The 19,529-nt window shown below is 40.2% G+C and overlaps 1 protein-coding gene across 1 annotated transcript; it reads right to left on the reverse strand.

Moving 5' to 3' along the window:
- Window positions 1-15,554: 15,554 nt before the first annotated feature.
- LOC110629031 (patellin-3) lies at window positions 15,555-18,308 on the reverse strand. The gene is made up of 4 exons (XM_021775870.2): window positions 16,879-18,308; window positions 16,640-16,764; window positions 16,404-16,539; window positions 15,555-16,071 (listed from the first exon to the last, which is right to left on the reverse strand). The coding sequence occupies exons 1-4, from the start codon at window positions 18,181-18,183 to the stop codon at window positions 15,817-15,819; spliced, it is 1,821 nt and encodes a 606-aa protein (XP_021631562.2). The 5' UTR covers window positions 18,184-18,308; the 3' UTR covers window positions 15,555-15,816.
- Between the last annotated feature and the right edge of the window lie 1,221 nt (window positions 18,309-19,529).

The raw sequence follows: 19,529 nt of genomic DNA on the forward strand, positions 1-19,529 counted from the left end.
GCCACAAGTTTAGTTCAAACACAACTCAACATCTAAACATAACATACATCATGTATTAAACAGGGACTAACCAAGTCTTAGGACCAAGCACAGTACTAATACATAAACCAATCTCTACTTTACGTTACATTACATTATCTTACAATCCATTACATCAATTTACAATACATGTCCACACTAAAAGTACTAATCTAATACTATTACATAAGCAAAACCTTTACTCTTGAGACTTCCCGATCGACCTCATACCTGCAACACTGGGGTTAGGGGAGAGGGGTGAGCTAAAAAGCCTAGTGAGTAGAAACAAAGAAAACAGTTCATTAATTACATGCTTACATGAAATGCGTCACAGCACAAACAAATCATATCACGGATTGGACCCAACCCCAAAACATCCCTAAGCTATTTGCCCAGCCCCCATGAAAGGTACCACAGGACTTCGTAATGCCTGGCCCAGCCAGGTCTTATCCATAGGGCTAGTGGGGTCGTCCTTGGTCCAATCTCCATCAACAGTAAATAATGCAATGCGTCATATTCGTGTAACTAGTGCAATCAACCTATTACATATAAACATGATGCATGAACATGCTTTAGGCATTTGCTTTCTTAAAGTAAAAGATTAAGTTTAGTTCTACTCACCTCTGGCAGACGCTGAACTGACAAAACCATACCCCGAGGCCTGAACGCCTCCCTGTGACTCCCCTGTCCCTTCTTCCTCCATGCTAACATCCAAATTCCCATCCCTTCTCTGATCCTCTTCCATAACCTCCCTCACATCTGAAGAACTTCCTCCTCTGTCTATCCCCCTTCTGCTAGCATTAAAAGACCTTCTAGGGTCCCTTAACACTCTTTCTCTGTTTGCTCTACAAGACATTGCCCTAGGCAATGTAGGAGGACGGGCGCTCGTGCCCTCATCCTCAGGTGGCACTCCAGTCAATCGTGCAGATCGACGAGTTCCTCTCATCCTGTTTTCTGAAAAACAGTACACATTACACAAACATTAGCATCATATGGTTCATGTGGGCACACATGAACCCTCATCACATATACATCATTCATCTCATAGCTTCAATGCACATGTATATAATCATGGCATTTCACATCATCATACAAGACAGGACTCCACATCCTATCCTAGAGGACATGATCTTTCCTATTGTGCTTGACCTTCTATAATATCTATGAGCCCGACACTCTAGGTCTGATCCTATGAACCTAGGGCTCTGATACCATTCTGTAACGACCCGAAAATCGGAACGCTACCGGCGCTAGGATCCAGGTCGGCTTAAGGCCGCCGGGACCCGTAGCAAGCCTAACATGCAACCTGAAAACCTGTTTAATCACATACATGATCAAGAAAATACATAAAAATTAAAACTTTTCTTTTGTTCAAACACCAAACTCAACCTGTGCATGCACTGAACATATCATAAACATAATCATAACCCCTCTGTGGGATCTCAACAATGCCCCAATGGGCGATACATCATACGTTGAGTTGGTTTGCATACTCATCATAAAATATTTAAGATCATGTATTAAAAGGGATATCTTATACATATAGTCCAGCACAACCTCTACTCCTCAAGGTCATTACATACCTAAAACTGTACTTTTACATAACATTAATACATTTATCATGTCCACACTATCTATTACATACACATGACTTCATTACTCTTACGGATCTCCTGGTCTACCCTGTACTTGCAATCCTGGGGAAAATGGGAGAGGGGTGAGCTACTAGAGCCCAGTGAGCAGAATAATGAAAACATTTAAATCATATGGCATCATGGAATGCATCACATCACAGCTAATCATATCAAGGATGAACTTGTCACCAATAGCCCTCTACATGGTCCAACTGTGCCAGAACGTAGAATGGGTCCTGGTCTTTCCCTTACATAACATATCATATCATAACAGTCCAACTGTGCCAGAACGTAGAATGGGTCCTGGTCTTTCCCTTACATGGTGCCAGCGAACGTAGAATGGGTCCCACTGGTCTTACATTTCGTACTGTACATATCACATCGTCATATCATAGATCGAGGGCTTTGGATCATCCAACGTTCATCCACATCAATCAACAATAAAGTATGCAATGCAACATATTCGTGAATTCTAATGCAACAACCTAGTACATCTCATGGCATTCATGATGCGTGAAACATGTTGAAAGTCCATTATTTGCTTTAAAACATAATAAGCTATTCCACTCACCTCTGGGTAGCTCTGACCAGACACTGGAGCAGCTGACTCACTGCTGGGGTCCTCGGTTCCTCGGTTCCTCTGGTCCGAACCTACACAGGTGGACTCAAATGAGGGACCAAACAAACATGAACATAACTCTAAACTACTCCCCAAAAACCCCCTAAAACATCATGGAACAATCATAGAAAAACATGCAAGAGAGGGCTGGACAGGGCACTTTCGGCGGCATGTTCGGCGGCCGAAAGTCCCTCCAGAGCCGAAAGTCAGGCAGGTTCGGCGGCACCTTCGGGGCCGAAACTCCCAGACAGAGACGAAAGTCCTCTTTCGGGGGCAAGCTTCGACAGCCGAAGGCTGCCTCCATAAGCATGTTCGGCGGCCCAAAGTTCCTTCGGCTGCTGAACCTGGTTTCTCCCTTAGTGGCAGAAATTCAGCTCTTCAATGCACATTGCCTCCAAAACTACCCAATCATGCATAAACCTATCCTACAACATTCCCAAATATGCACAAACAAGCATATAAGTTCCTAGGGGCATCAAACCAACAAAAACCCCAACTACAACACAACAAACAACTCACATTGTTCATAAACACATATAAAACCCATAAACCTAACTATGAGCTAAACATGCATTTTACCCCATAGATCTACTTAAAGCTTGCTTAAAACATGCATTGAGCTTAAGATCGGCTCTTACCTCGTGGAGATCGAGAGAGAGACGACCCAAACTTGGAGATGGGAGGGGTTGAGTTCCCTTGAACTTCAAAGCTCCAAAACTTTGCTCAAAGCTTGAAAATCTTCAAAACAAAGTAAAAACTCATGAAAATCGAGTAGGATTGGAAGGAAAGAACTCATGGTCGGTGAGGAACGACGGAGAGCTCACCTTGGCCAAAAATGGGGAAAAAGCTCGCCCGTTTTCGGCTAAGGGACCCTTTTATAGTGGCTGGCCAGGCCACGTTCGGGGGCCGAACGTGCCTCCGCATGCATGCCATGTTCGGCGGCCGAACTTGAGGTTCGGCGGTCGAACCTGGACTTTCCTCACTTATGCTTTCGGGGGCCTAAAAGCGCTCCCGAAGGCATGCATGTTCGGCGGCCGAACTTGAGGTTCGGCGGCCGAACCTGAGTTTTCCTCCAAGGTTGTTTTTATGCAAAAACTCATTTCCAATTTACTTAAAACCATGAAATACCTTAAAACATTTTATGAAAACATGTTTCTACCCTACTAGAGGCTTCCGACATCCGAGATTCCACCGGACGGTAGGAATTCCGATACCGGAGTCTAGCCGGGTATTACAGAACGTGCCTCCACATGCATGCCATGTTCGGCAGCCAAACTTGAGGTTCGGCGGCCGAACCTGGACTTCCCTCACTTATGCCTTCGGGGGCCTAAGGCACACCCGAAATGCATGCATGTTCAGCGGCCGAACTTGAGGTTCGCTGGCACTATGTAAGAGAAAGACCAGGACCCATTCTACGTTCTGGCACAGTTGGACTATGTTATGTTATGCTATGTAAGAGAAAGACCAGGACCCATTCTACGTTCTGGCATAGTTGGACTATGTAGAGGGCTATTGGTGACAAGTTCATCCTTGATGTGATTAGCTGTGATGTGATGCATTCCATGTTATCATATATTTTAAATGTTTTATTATTCTGCTCACTGGGCTCTAGTAGCTCACCCCTCTCCCAATTTTCCCCAGGATTGCAGGTACAGGGTAGACCAGGAGGTTTACAAGAGTAATGAAGTCATGTGTTTGTAATAGATAGAATGTGGACATGATGATTTGTAAAATGATGTAAAGTTATGAGTAGTTATGTAATGTAATGATATTGAGGATTAGAGGTTGTGCTTGACCTATGTGTAGGGTATCCCTTTTAATGCATGATCTTAAATCTTTTTATGATGTTTATGTAGACCAACTCAACATATGATGTTTTGCCCATTGGGGCATTGAGGAGATCCCACTGAGGGGTCATGTTTATGTTTATGATTATGTCCAGTGCATGCACAGGTGGAGTTTGGCATATGAATGAAAGAAAAGTTTTAAATTTTTATGCATGTTCTTGATCATGTATGGGATTAAACAGGTTTACAGGTTGCATGTCAGGCTTGCTACGGGTCTCGGCGGCCTTAAGCCGACCCGGATCCTAGCGCCGGTAGCGGTTCGATTTTCGGGTCATTACAGAATGGTATCAGAGCCCTAGGTTCATAGGATCGGACCTAGAGTGTCGGGCTCATAGATGTTCTAGAAGGTTAAGCACAATAGGAAGATCATGTCCACTAGGATAGGATGTTGAGTCCTGTCTTGTATGATGATGTGAAATGCCATGATTATATACATGTGCATTGATGCTATGATATGAATGATGTATATGTGATGCGGGTTCATGTGTTTCCACATGAACCATATGATGCTAATGTTGTGTGATGTGTACTGTTTTTCAGAAAACAGGATGAGAGGAACCCGTCGATCTACGAGATTGACTGGAGTACCACCTGAGGATGAGGGCACAAGCGCCCGTCCTCTTACATTGCCTAGGGCAATGTCTTGTAGAGCAAACAGAGAAAGAGTGTCAAGGGACCCTAGAAGGTCTTTTGATGCTAGCAAAAGGGGGACTGATAGAGGAGGAAGTTCTTCAGATGTGAGGGAGGTTATGGAAGAGGATCAGAGGAGGGATGGGAATCTGGATGTCAGCATGGCGGAAGAAGGGATAGGGGAGTCACAAGGAGGCGCTCAGGCCTCGGGGTATGGTTTTCCACCCCATTATCCACCCTTCCCACAGGGTTCAGGGTATCCGATGGGAGGCACATCGGATTATTCCAGCTTTAACCCCTACCCTACCTACATGCCTTATCCACCTTTCTATCCACCTTACATACAGTACCCAGCTTATCCACCCTCACCCTTCTATCCTAACCCGGCAAACCCCACCTCGGGGAATGCTGCACCCCCACCTCCACCACCTACAGAACCAGCAGCCCCAGTTACTCGACCTCCTAGACCTAGCTCAGCTGGTGGGAGCAAAGTAAAGATGACAGATTACCTTAAGCTGGATGCTCCCAAATACAAGTCAGGGGATGATCCCTTTGAGTACCTGAGAGTAGTGAAGACAATAACTGATGAACTAGGGGCTGATGATAGCAAGGCCATTCAGATGGCAGGGTTCACCTTAAAGTGCAAAAAGGCACGGGAATGGTTCAAGTGTTATGTGGACCCGAGACTGGACGGCATGACATGGGAGGAATTTGCGAATGAGTTCGCTGGATGGGCTTTTCCAGACAGTTCCAGAGAACTGAAGATGATTGAGTTTGAGCAACTGAGGCAGACAGAGCACATGAGTGTAGAGGAGTTCACGGATAAATTTTTGGAGCTATTGCCTTTTTCGGGGCAAGCTTTAGATACAGATACGAAGAAAGCCAAGAGATATGTTATGAAGCTGCATTCTAGGTACTCCTCGTTGATTCAGTCAGTTGAGAAGGAAAGTTTCCACACTGTGGTGGATATGGCTCGAAGGATAACACCACCAAGAAGCCGAAGAAGAATAAGTTTTGGAATAAGTTGAAATCCGGTCTGGGTTTTGGCGGTGGCTCGAGCTCAGGCTCAGATGGTACAGAATGCCAGAGATGTGGAAGACCGCACAAGGGAGTGTGTCGAGCTGGGACTAATACATGTTTCAGATGTGGACAGGAGGGACACATGGCTCGGGAGTGTCCTAGAGCACCTTTTATGGGCCAGCCCCAGCAGACAGCTTCTGGTAGTGTGGCACAGCCAGCAGCTCCAGCCACAACTCAGGGTAGTGGCAGAGGTAGAGGGAGAGGGGCAGCCTCTTCTTCTGGTTCCCGAGGTGAAGGTCCATCAACTCTAGCCAGGATCTTCACCATGACTCAGCAGGAGGCTAACACATCCAACACCGTGGTGTCAGGTAATCTCGTCATTGGGTGTTCTGATGTGTATGCATTAATGGACCCGGGTGCATCTCATTCATTTATTGCTCCGAGAGCCGTCGAGAGGTTGGGTCTGATAGTCTCTGGGTTAGAGTGTCCCCTATGGGTCAATGGACCGAAGTGTGACCCGTCAGTGGCAGAGTCAGTCTGCCAGTACAGTCCAGTTTTTGTTGAGGGAAGATGCCTCTCCACCGACCTTGTGGTTCTAAATTTGACAGATTTTGACGTCATTCTAGGGATGGATTGGCTATCTACCCATGGTGCTACCTTGGACTGCAGAGACAAGGTAGTCAAGTTCAGAGATCAGAACGGGTCAGAGGTCGTCTTCAGAGGAGACAAGAGGGGTACACCTAGAGGTCTGATATCAGCTCTTCAGGCTCGTAGGTTGCTTAGGAAGGGATGTCAGGGGTATTTGGCTCATGTGAGAGAGCTAGATAGTCAGGTCAGGGAGCCAGCCTCGGTGCTAGTTGTCAGAGAGTTTCAGGATGTTTTTCCAGACGAGCTTCCAGGGTTACCACCTGCTAGGGAGATAGAGTTCGAGATAGAGTTGATGCCTGGAACTAGACCGATCTCTATCCCTCCCTACAGGATGGCCCCAGCCGAGTTGAAGGAATTGAAAGAACAGTTGCAAGAGCTGGTAGAGAAGGGCTTCATCCGACAGAGTACCTCACCTTAGGGTGCTCCGGTCTTGTTTGTGAGGAAGAAGGATGGATCCCTTAGACTTTGTATCGACTACAGGCAGTTGAACAAAGTCACTACCAAGAATAGGTACCCTCTGCCAAGGATCGACGATCTATTCGACTAGCTAGCCGGAGCGGGTTGTTTCTCCAAAATAGATCTGAGATCTGGGTACCATCAGCTGAGGATAAGAGAGGAAGATGTGCCAAAAACAGCTTTTAGGACCAGATATGGGCATTTTGAGTTCCTTGTAATGCTGTTCGGGTTAACCAACGCCCCTGCAGCATTCATGGATCTCATGAACAGAGTGTTTAGCCAATACCTGGATTACTTTGTTATCGTCTTCATAGATGATATCTTAGTGTATTCTAGGAATGCAGAGGAGCAGGCCCATCATCTGAGGTTGGTTCTGCAGACCTTGAGGGAACATGGCTTGTATGCCAAGTTCTCTAAGTGTGAGTTCTGGCTGAGGAGCATCTCATTCTTGGGACATGTAGTGTCAGAGAATGGAATAGAGGTGGACCCCAAGAAGATAGAAGCTGTGGCTAACTGGCCTAGACCCACTTCAGTGACAGAGATTAGGAGTTTCTTGGGTTTGGCGGGTTACTACAGGAGGTTCGTTCAGGACTTCTCAAAGATTGCAGCTCCTCTAACCAGACTAACCAGGAAGAATCAGAAGTTTGTGTGGACTGACCAGTGCGAAGAGAGTTTTGAAGAGCTTAAGAAGAGGTTGACTTCAGCACCAGTGTTAGCTTTGCCAGCTAGCAGTGAGGATTTCACGGTCTTCTGTGATGCATCCCGAGTGGGACTGGGTTGTGTGTTAATGCAGAATGAAAGGGTAATCGCTTATGCTTCTAGGCAGCTGAAGAAGCATGAGTTGAATTACCCCACACATGACCTGGAGATGGCAGCAGTAATCTTTGCACTCAAGATGTGGAGGCACTACCTCTATGGGGTTAAATGTGAGATCTTCACCGATCATAAGAGCCTGCAGTACATCCTGAGTCAAAGAGATTTGAACTTGAGACAGAGAAGATGGGTGGAGCTGCTGAGTGACTATGATTGCAAGATTCAGTACCATCCGGGTAAGGCGAATGTTGTGGCAGATGCCTTAAGCCGGAAATCACTTGGCAGTTTATCCCACATATCGGTAGAGAGGAGGCCAGTGGTGAAGGAGTTTTACAAGCTCATCGAGGAAGGTGTACAGATTGAGTTGTCTGGTACAGGTGCTTTGGTAGCCCAGATGAGAGTGGCACCCGTGTTTCTGGAGCAGGTGGCTCAGAAACAGCATGAGGACCCAAAGTCAGTAAAGATTGCCAGGACTGTTCAGTCAGGCAATGATAGTGAGTTCAGATTCGACAGCAAGGGGATCCTCCGCTATGGGAGCAGACTATGTGTATCAGATGACATAGGGCTAAAAGGAGACATTATGAGGGAGGCTCATAATGCAAGATACAGCATTCACCCCGGAGCCACCAAAATGTATCAAGATTTGAAGAAGGTTTATTGGTGGCCAGCCATGAAGAAAGAAGTGGCACAGTTTGTGTCAGCCTGCGAAGTATGTCAGAGGGTGAAGCTGGAACATCAAAAGCAGGCTGGAATGCTTAACCCGTTACCTATTCCAGAATGGAAATGGAAAAATATAGCTATGGACTTCGTAGTGGGGTTACCGGCGGCGTCCAACAGATTAGACTCCATATGGGTGATTGTGGATAGACTCACCAAATCTACTCACTTCATCCCTGTCAGGAGTGGCTATTCTGTGGACAAGTTGGCGCAGGTGTATGTTGATGAGATCGTCAGGCTGCATGGGGTTCCTGTTTCGATAGTGTCAAATAGAGGGCCCCAGTTCACCTCCAGATTTTGGCAGAGTCTGCAGAACGCCATGGGTACCAGGTTAGATTTTAGCACTGCTTTCCATCCACAGACGGACGGACAATCAGAAAGGACCATCCAGACTATAGAGGATATGCTCAGGATGTGTGTGCTGGACTTTGGCAGTTCTTAGAGGCAGCATCTACCTTTGGTGGAGTTTTCCTACAATAACAGCCATCATGCTAGCATCGGGATGGCTCCATATGAAGCTTTATATGGAAGGAAGTGCAGATCACCTGTTTGCTGGGAAGAAGTTAGGGAAAAGGCCTTGGCAGGGCCTGAGCTAGTAGAGATTACCAGCAGGGTAGTACCCATAATCAGAGAAAGGATCAAGACTGCTGTAAGCAGACAGAAGAGTTATGCAGACATCCACAGAAGACAGGTAGAGTTTCAGGAGGGGGATCTGGTATTGCTCAAGGTGTCTCTTATGAAAGGAGTGGTTCGCTTCGGGAAGAAAGGTAAACTAGCCCCACAATACATCGGACCCTTTGAAATCTTGCAAAAGATTGGGAATGTGTCGTACAAGCTGGATTTACCTGCTTCTATGGAAAGAATCCATCCGGTTTTCCATGTTTCAATGTTGAGGAAGTTTGTGTCAGATCCGAGCAAGGTTCTTAGTGAGCTTGATGTGGAGGTCCAAGAGGATCTCACCTATGTTGAACAGCCAGTCCGGATCATAGACACCCAGATCAGAAAGCTAAGAAACAAGGAAATTCCGATGGTGAAAGTCCTGTGGAACCACCACAATTTGGAAGAATGCACTTGGGAGACACGGGAGTCTATGCTCCAGCAGTACCCTCATCTCTTTTAAGGTTAGATCTCTATGTGTTTATGTGCTATGTATGTATGTTATGTTTTATGCCATGCTATGTGCTAGTTGAGGAACATTCGGGGACAAATGTTCTTAAGGGGGGGAGAATGTAATACCCGGCTAGACTCCGGTATCGGAATTCCTACCGTCCGGTGGAATCTCGGATGTCGGAAGCCTCTAGTAGGGTAGAAACATGTTTTCATAAAATGTTTTAATGTGTTTTAGGGTTTAAACATGAAAGGAAATGAGTTTTTGCATGAAAACAACCTTGGAGGAAAACCCAGGTTCGGCCGCCGAACCTCAAGTTCGACCACCGTTCAATGCATGCATTTCGGGTGTGCCTTAGGCCCCCGAAGGCATAAGTGAGGGAAGTCCAGGTTCGGCCGCCGAACATGGCATGCATGCGGAGGCACGTTCGGCCCCCGAACGTGGCCTGGCCAGCCACTATAAAAGGGTCCCTTAGCAGAAAACGAGCGAGCTTTTTCCCCATTTTCGGCCAAGGTGAGCTCTCCGCCGCGCCTCACCAATCTTGAGTCCTTTCCTTCAAATCTTTCACGATTTTCATGAGTTTTTACTTTGTTTTAAAGATTTTCAAGCTTTGAGCAAGTTTTGGAGCTTTGAGGTTCAAGGAAACTCAACCCCTCCCACCTCCGAGTTTAGGTCATCTCTCTCTCGATCTCCACGAGGTAAGAGCCGATCTTAAGCTCATTGTATGTTTTAAGTAAGTTTTAAGTAGATCTATGGGGTAGAATGCATGTTTAGCTCATGGTTAGGTTTATGGGTTTTATATGTGTTTATGAACAATGTGAGTGGTTTGATGTGTTGTAGTTGGGGTTTTTGATGGTTTGATGCCCCTAGGAACTTGTATGCTTGTTTGTGTATGATTGGGATTGTTGTAGAATAGGTTTATGCATGATTGGATTAGTTTGGAGGCAAATGTGCATAAAAGGGCTGAGTTTCTGCCACAATGGGAGAAACCAGGTTCGGCAGCCGAAGGAACTTTCGGCCGTCGAACATGCTTGTGGAGACAGCCTTCGGCTACCGAAGCTTGCCCCCTAAAAGAGACTTTCGTCTCTGTCTGGGAGTTTCGGCCGCCGAAAGTGCCGCCGAACATGCATGAGTTTCGCCTCTGTCTGGGAGTTTCGGCCGCCGAAGGTGCCGCCGAACCTGCCTGACTTTCGGCTCTGGAGGGACTTTCGGCCACCGAACCTGCCGCCGAAAGTGCCCTGTCCAGCCCTCTTTTGCATGTTTTTCTATGATTGTTTCATGATGTTTTAGGGGATTTTTGGGTAGTAGTTTAGAGTTATGTTCATGTATGTTTGGTCCCTCATTTGAATCCACCTGTGTAGGTTCGGACCCGAGGAACCGAGGACCCCAGCAGTGAGTTAGCTGCTCCAGTGTCTGGTCAGAGCTATCCAGAGGTGAGTGGAATAAACCCTTATGTTTTTAAGTAAATCAATTATACAGTTTTGAGCATGTGCATGCATCATGAATGCCATGTGATGTTTTAGGTTGTTTGCATTAGAATCCACGAATATGTTGCATTGCACATGTTAATGTTGATGTGGATGAATGTTGGATGATCCATAGCCCTCGACCTATGATGTGACGATGTGATATGTACGGTACAGAAATTAAGACCAGTGGGACCCATTCTACGTTCGCTGGCACTATGTAAGAGAAAGACCAGGACCCATTCTACGTTCTGGCACAGTTGGACTATGTAGAGGGCTATTGGTGACAAGTTCATCCTTGATGTGATTAGCTGTGATGTGATGCATTCCATGTTATCATATATTTTAAATGTTTTATTATTCTGCTCACTGGGTTCTAGTAGCTCACCACTCTCCCAATTTTCCCCAGGATTGCAGGTACAGGGTAGACCAGGAGGTTTACAAGATTAATGAAGTCATGTGTTTGTAATAGATAGAATGTGGACATGATGATTTGTAAAATGATGTAAAGTTATGAGTAGTTATGTAATGTAATGATATTGAGGATTAGAGGTTGTGCTTGACCTATGTGTAGGGTATCCCTTTTAATGCATGATCTTAAATCTTTTTATGATGTTTATGTAGACCAACTCAACATATGATGTTTTGCCCATTGGGGCATTGAGGAGATCCCACTGAGGGGTCATGTTTATGTTTATGATTATGTCCAGTGCATGCACAGGTTCAGTTTGGCATATGAATGAAAGAAAAGTTTTAAATTTTTATGCATGTTCTTGATCATGTATGGGATTAAACAGGTTTACAGGTTGCATGTCAGGCTTGCTACGGGTCTCGGCGGCCTTAAGCCGACCCGAATCCTAGCGCCGGTAGCTGTCCGATTTTCGGGTCGTTACAGTTTTGAAGCTGCATCGTTATCCTAAAGATCGCCAAGTGACTCTTGAGATCAGTTGTTCTATCATACTTATCCAAGCTTGGCAACTTGAACTTGCTAGGTAAAGTTTCTGCTAGGATCTCTTCTGACAGAGGTGAGACATTGTCCAGGCCATAGTCCTCCTACTACTCCTTCTGGTACTTTTGCGCAGCTCGAACCAGCTTCCAATCAATGTCCTTTGGAGTCTTGTCCGATAATTCCTCGTCCTCTAACTTGGCCTTTCCTTTGAATTGCTTTAGTCCGAGTCCTTAGGGTCTCAATGGAAGCTTCTTCCTTTATCTTAGGAGTCATAAATGAGCCCTCCTCCCGAGCTTTATATTGCTCGAGGGTAGCCTGCAACCTTTTAATGTACTGAAGCATTTACTAGTTATTCAGTTTGCTGAGGTTTGTCTCATTGACCATAGAGGGTGTGTTTTGTCCACTACCAGAGGTGGAAGAAATGATGGCACCTTTGTTAGCAGCAGCTCGTGAATTATCAGCCATTTAAGAAATGGAAAAAAAAAAAAAGAAAAGTGTCTTTTTAACAAAAAGAGAATAAAAGACGATTTTAATCCAAATGAATAGAGATAATTCAATGGAGTTTTTCGGTAACGGAACCAAATAATGTGGCTGGAAACAGAACTGAGTTGTGATTGATCAATTTGCAAAAAAAAAGATGTGAGGTGGTTGGCACCTATGGGCAACCACTTTGATGTTCAAGTCAGTAGGCTAATAGAATGGACAAATGTAATGAATTGCTTAGAACTCAGAATAATTGTGCAAGAATGCGTACTTTGATTTCTGTGCACATTAATTTTTACATTGTAAGAAGGTGGAGTTGATTATCAAATCTTATGGAAATCCGACTGGTATCGGCTAGTAGATAAGGAATTTTGCGATTATAAGTGTAATGAGACATGTTAGATTGTATCTGCTAACGATAACTTTCCGTGAAGTCTCGTCCTAGTCAAGAGAGGGCGAGTCTTAGTGAACAACCGAGCACTACAGTGTCCGGATCTTTTGTTTATAGATAAGTCTTGTTATGTGATTTTGTCTTATGATAACAGTCCATAATTTATTTTGGGAGATTATTATATTACATTAAATAATAATAATAATAATAATAATAATAATTATTATTATTAAAATTATAATAAATAAATAATATATTTAATAAATAATATTTAAACTTAAAATTTGTACTTTCAAAAATTTTGATGCCAAATCTATCAATATATTTTTTTCATAAAATAAAGAATAATAATTTAGAGGGAAATTGAAGGAAAAAGGAAAGAAACACACACACACACACACATATATATATATATATATATATATATATATATATATATAAAATAGATTAAAAAGTGTTTTAATTAGATAAAATTAAAAGAATCTTAAGAAAAAAAATAATTGAACTTGATTGATGAAATTGAAAATACCATCACTGCGGATGAAAACTATCCCAAAGCACTCTTGCAAAATACAAAATTAGGAATGATCTATTTAGTGTTTTAACATTTTTAAGCTGTAAAAAATGATGAAATTTGGAGTTAATTTTAAAATTTACTTAGTTTGAAATATTCACTTCTACAATGACGAAGGAAAAACATTTTATTTTTTTTTTTATAGTCTATCGATTATTATTCGCATATCGTGTCTGTATATGAAAAAGCATATTTATGAAAATAGATGAGAGCTTTATTGCATTGGATACCTCTTTTGCCTTTTTAATTAATAGGTTTCCTTTGGCTTAAAATGAAATATATTTTAACGTTAATTAATGATGACATGAAAAACAAATAGAAACTTTACTAGGAAAATTAAACAAAAGAAAGTAATTAATAAGAAAAAAAAAAAAAAGCGATGGTCTGAGATGGTTGGAAGAAAAAGAATCTCCTATGTTCATGCCTAAAAAGGTGGAAAAGCAATAATATTAATAAATACAAATCAATGAATTAAGCATGTTTGTTTGAGTGGAAAACAATAGTTTAATTAAGGCATTTAGATGGGTCCCAATATTTAGCATAGTTGTTTCCCATGTATCTTTCTTTAATTTTTTTCTTGGATTGAGTGTCCATTTAGTCATCTTATTCACATCTGGCAAAGCAAATTTAGGAAGCTTTTGTTTGGAATCAAGCTTTTCTTGCTTTGAGAGATTGGACAGACATTTTTCTTGGTTAGAGAGTTTGGCTTATTCAGCCATCCACTTTGATTGTTGATTTGGATGTATTTTGAAGTTTATCTTGTTAAAAAAAAAAAAAAAAAAGAATTTAACCCCACATGAAATAGGGCTAATATTGATTTAGCATGTTAATTTTTAAGTAAAGATCTTAAGATTACTCTTAAAAAATTAAGAGTTTAACCATATATTCTTTGCAAGAAGATTTTAGTGGTATAATATGAGTTTCTATTATCCATGAAAATTGATATGAGTGATTCAATATTTTATTTTTAATTAGTACGAAAAATTTAATTTTTATGAAGAGAATAACTATATAAATAAAATTTAATCTGATATTTCTTATCATTTATTATCTAAATTTATTTTATTTTAAAGAACTAATCATAATTCATTTAAAATAGAGCTAACTATACAAACATATTTAATACTAATATACTAAACCGGAAATACATGTAATTAAGGCTGAGCAATATTAAATTTTACTAAACTGAAAATACTTGTAATTAGAGCCGAGTAATATTTAAATTAAAATTTAAAAAATCTATCAAACTAAATTAATTTAAAAATTATTTAGTTTTTTATTTCAAAAGAAATGAAATAAAAAATATAGTGAAATTAAGATGATTAATGTATGAGATTTACCCAATAGATCGATATGAACTGTGTTGTAATAAAATCTGTTGTTGTTGACATATTATTTTCAGTTCTTTTTTTCTTCCTTTTATAATATGAATTTAGAGATGGAAGGGATAAGAATATTCCATTCTATCATATTCATAAATTTAGTCTAATAGTAAATGTATTTGAATAAATTTGAAAGATCTCTCCGTAAAAACTACGAGATCAATCTAAAAACGTTTTCAAAATTATATTTAGTTCAATTTTTATTTTTTAAAATTTCAACTCACTTCATTTTTCATCAAAAAAATTAATAAAATCAAATTGAAATAATTAGTGAGCAATCATATATTATTTTTTATAATATAGAAAAATTAAATTATAATAAAAAATAAAATATTTTAATTTAATTTTAAAATATTAAAAATAAAATATAAAAAATAAAAAAAATATTAAAAAACTAATACACCGAACCGAATTGAATCACTTCTACTTTTTATTTTTTATTTTTTTAACCTATCAACGAACGATGTATCTTATCTTTCAGTATCTTAATTTATTTTACACATACTAGTATAACCTACCCTAATATATAATTAGTCATATACGTATATTTCATTAAGTCACATGATAAGATATTTTCAACTTTATTTGATTTGTTATAGAAATAATAATAATAATAATAATAATACTAAATAAATTGATCATTGATAATATAAAATATAATAATTTATTTTATCATCGAGAATGTGTTGTATATATTTGATTTTTTAAATATTAAAAAATAAAGTCCTTATTTTGTTTAAGAGTGAAAAATAATAACAAAGAAATATACTATTTTTCATTAATATAATACAAAAGCACATAACAAATTTATAAAATATATATTATATCCAAACAAAACCTAATTACAGAAAGAAAGAAAGAAAGAAAAAGGAATTGAAAGTTCTTCCCTGTTCCCACCACACCACTTTGTTGTCCCCTAAATAAATAACATCAATTCTCACAAGCCAACTCCAAATTCATCATGACAACAACAAAAGTAAACTCCAAATTAAACATATAACAATTAATAATTAACGTTTCTCTTCTTTAATTAATTCATCCTGTGCATGCAGGCACCTGATTCACTCAGTAGATTCCTTTGTTTTAAAACGATAAAGGAGCTTCTTTTTCTTAGAGGTTGTGTTGTCAATGGTGATCACAATCTTACCAGGTTCTCCCACTTTGAAACTGTTGCAGACTACTGGCTCTTCAGTTGCAGCCACCTTTCTTGCCTTCTGAATTATTACTGTGTAGCTTTCTTCAGCACTTGGTACAAATTCTGCCCCATAGGTCACATCCCATCCCACCACTCGGACTTCCCATGTTAGTAGACATGCCTGCTCATCAATCAGCCACCATAGATTCATCTTATTAGATCATCAAGCTTCATATAGTATTTCACTCGCTTTCTAGCAATTTGGTGTGTACTTTCATGAAAATTCTTACTTAAAGTTGATCCAAAAAATAACATATACGGTAAAATGCGTGTGTACGTTTCTATCTTAAATCCATCAAGATTTTCTTCATAATGCAACGAGTCTCAAGTTGATATATATTGTCATGTCATGCAAGCAGACATTTAATACGACAAGTTTCTTTTTCTTGGATTCTCAAAGAAACTAAATACGTACATTTTAAAATAAAGACGAAAGGTGATTAATCCTCTTACCTCAGAAAGACAGAATTCAACAGTGTGCTTTGCTGCAGGCTTCATTGTGACCTCAGTTACAGTATCGGCTGTGCAAAACTCCCCATCTTTACTCAGTCCTCCGTACTTAAGCGGTATTTGCTCAGCAGAAATGTACCTTAACCATGGTTAAAAAAAAAAATTAACTCACCACTTCAATCATGTAACATGTTCCAAAGAGAAAGGTGACGTAATTTTTATTTATATATTATACCAACCTCAAAAGGGTCTCTGCTGATTTGGATGGGCTAGCAAATACAAACTTGCTTCTAGTCCTCTGGGTCAAAAATGGGCTTATCATTCTATTAACTGCCAAATACCACCAAGGCACGTTGATGAACACCTGAAAGATCCCACATAATAACCCCAAGATTAAAAGGTGGAAACTTATGCAAATTTGAATAAAATATAAAAGAAAAAGTTGAATCATTAGAGCAAATGAAATGTAAATTATTACCTGTTTCGCGACAAATTCAGGGTAGTTGTCTTGAAGCAATTGAAGTGCTTGTTTGGTAGCTTGTCTAAGCTCCCTCTTGCTAGGTCCAGGAGAATTCTTCAAGTCATTGACCTGTACGATTGTGGAGATACCACCAGGTTTGAAATCCAATTTCCTAATACTCTTTTCCAGGAACTGGATTCTCCACCTCAGGAATCTCTTCCTCTTCTCTTCATCAGAAAAGCTCTTCCGGTAAAGATCTTTGTCTTGGAATTCACCATACACATTGTAGCATACTGGGTGTCCTTCTTTATCAAACCCATGCATAAAAACCGCCTTACCTAAATCATCACCCAGGTCTTGTTCAAGCAATTCATCAATGCCAAACTCTTTTCTCCATTGAATAGTGTTCTTGAGCATTGTGAATGCATCTCTTACCTTGAAATCCCTTGCACGTAGAAATTTGAGAAGAATCACATCGCTCCTTTCATCTGCTAGAAGTGGAATACCCCAGATGGATACTTCCTCTGGTGGGACTGATATAGCATTTTTTGCTTCCTCTTTGTCTGTTGATGTAGACTTTGCTTCAGACTCTTTTTCCGGAGGCAAAGTCTGCTCCTGTGTAGCAGAAGAAGAGACTGCCACTATTGTCTCTTCAATGGCTTCCACAGTCTTTGCGCCGTCGTCGTCTGCAGTATCAGTAGCAGCAGAAGCAGCATCCACCTTTTCTTCAGTAACCTCATTTTCCACCATTTCAATCTTTGCATCTTTTACGACTTCGTCTTTTGTTTCTACTGCTGCAACGTCAGGCTCTGCCTTTACATGTTCTTCTTCTGATGCCGGTGTTGCCTCTTGGGCTGGTTTTTGCTCCTCCTCTGCCCCGACAGCTTCTTTAGCTTCTTCTCCTTCGTTGGCTGCTGCCGCTGGTGGAGGTGGTGTTGTGGCCCCGAATTCATGCTTGTTAAGAGCTTCTTGAACTAGTTCTCTAAGCTCTTCAAGCCCTTTCTTCTCAGCATCCGAAAGGTCAGCAATTTTGGTGCTCTCTTCTTTAAAACAAACAGACTCAGGGACCTTCTCATCATTCTCGCCACTGGATTTGGACACCTCAGTTTCTACAGCTTCCTCCACCTGCAGCTTTGGCTTCACCGGTTCCTCCTCAGTTTCCGGAACTGGTGGTGCCTGTTTCTCAACCACAGGAATTACTGGCAGCTGTGGTGCTGGAGTTGGCGTCATTTTCTCAGCCTGAGGAACATCAGCAACAACTACCACTTCTTCTTCCACTTGGGGGACATTTCCCTGGGGAGCTTTTTGAACCTCCTCAGCCATAGTTGATTTTACTGACTCAGGAAGAGAGATTCAGAGAAAGAAAAAGAACCGTTGGTTTAGTGATGGATGAGAGGGGGATATGGAGGAGGCAGTTATATAAGGAGTGGGGCGGAGGAAGTGGCAGTAGCGTGGTTATGGTGAGGCGTGGGGCATTAAAGGGGAAAAAACCGAGCTGTCAAGCTCAAAGAAGCCAGCTTGGAGAAAAATTAGTGAGAATGCGCGGGGACCCAGTACTGTCCGATTAACAATCTGTCCACTTTTTTTTCTTTATTCGTTATAGAAATCATCGGCGTATGTGCCGGCATTTTCATTTGTGTGGGGTCTTTGAGGGTGTGGTGGACCTACTACCAGTTTCTGCCGTTCCCCAACTGCAAAGTTGAAAAAATGCAACAAGGGCATGAGACTGTTTGGACACCTAGGATCCTTTGAAATCCCATCTGTTGCCAAGGGCTTTACTACAATTTACGCTATAATGTACACGTGGTACAAACCACGGTTATATTATTTTTAAGAAAAAAATTATTATTTAATTTTTATAATATAGAAATTTATTATATAATTCATTAATTTTAAAAATATATTAAATTTGTTACCTTGGTAATGAAAAAGAGATAGTTTTGTGGTTAAATGGATGGTTGTCGGGTGGGGAAGTTGTTTAGGATGTTGTAGTGCAGAGGTGCTTTCCTCATCATCTATCGGACATCGTGGCTGCTTATGTCTCTAATTATGGTGAATAGAAGTTCAGGGATTATTTGCCTCATGCTACTCTGATAGATATTTTTTTATTTTTCCTATGCTTTTACAAATATAAATAAATAAATATATTAAATAAATAAATAAATATATTATTTTTATTGGATTATAAATAAAAATATTAAATAAATAAATTTGACTTATCTAATTAAGAGTTAGGTTTGAACTTAAAATAAATTTTAACATAATTAAAAATAAAAAATAATTTAATCAAGAAAATAAATAAATATAAAGTGATCGCAATGCACTGGTGAGTGATGAACATTTTATTTTTATAAATACATATTAAAAAAATAATTTATTTTTTATTATTTAATTTTAATTTAAAAAGTAAAATATATTAATAAATTTATATAAACAGAGTTTAATTAAATAACTTTTTCTTTTAAAAAAATCATTTTTCTTAAAATGATTTAAAATTTTCTATTAAAAAATATTTTTTATTAATTAAATTTTTTAAATATTCTAAATATTAAAAAATATAAAAAAAAATTTATTGAAAAATATTTTTCGTAAAATAAAAGAGCTGAAATTGATAAAATATTTTTGCTTTTATATTATTTAAATATTTAATCCAAAATAAAATAGCTAAA

The sequence above is a fragment of the Manihot esculenta genome, chromosome 13, assembly GCF_001659605.2.
Source record: "Manihot esculenta cultivar AM560-2 chromosome 13, M.esculenta_v8, whole genome shotgun sequence".
Lineage (NCBI taxonomy): Eukaryota > Viridiplantae > Streptophyta > Magnoliopsida > Malpighiales > Euphorbiaceae > Manihot > Manihot esculenta.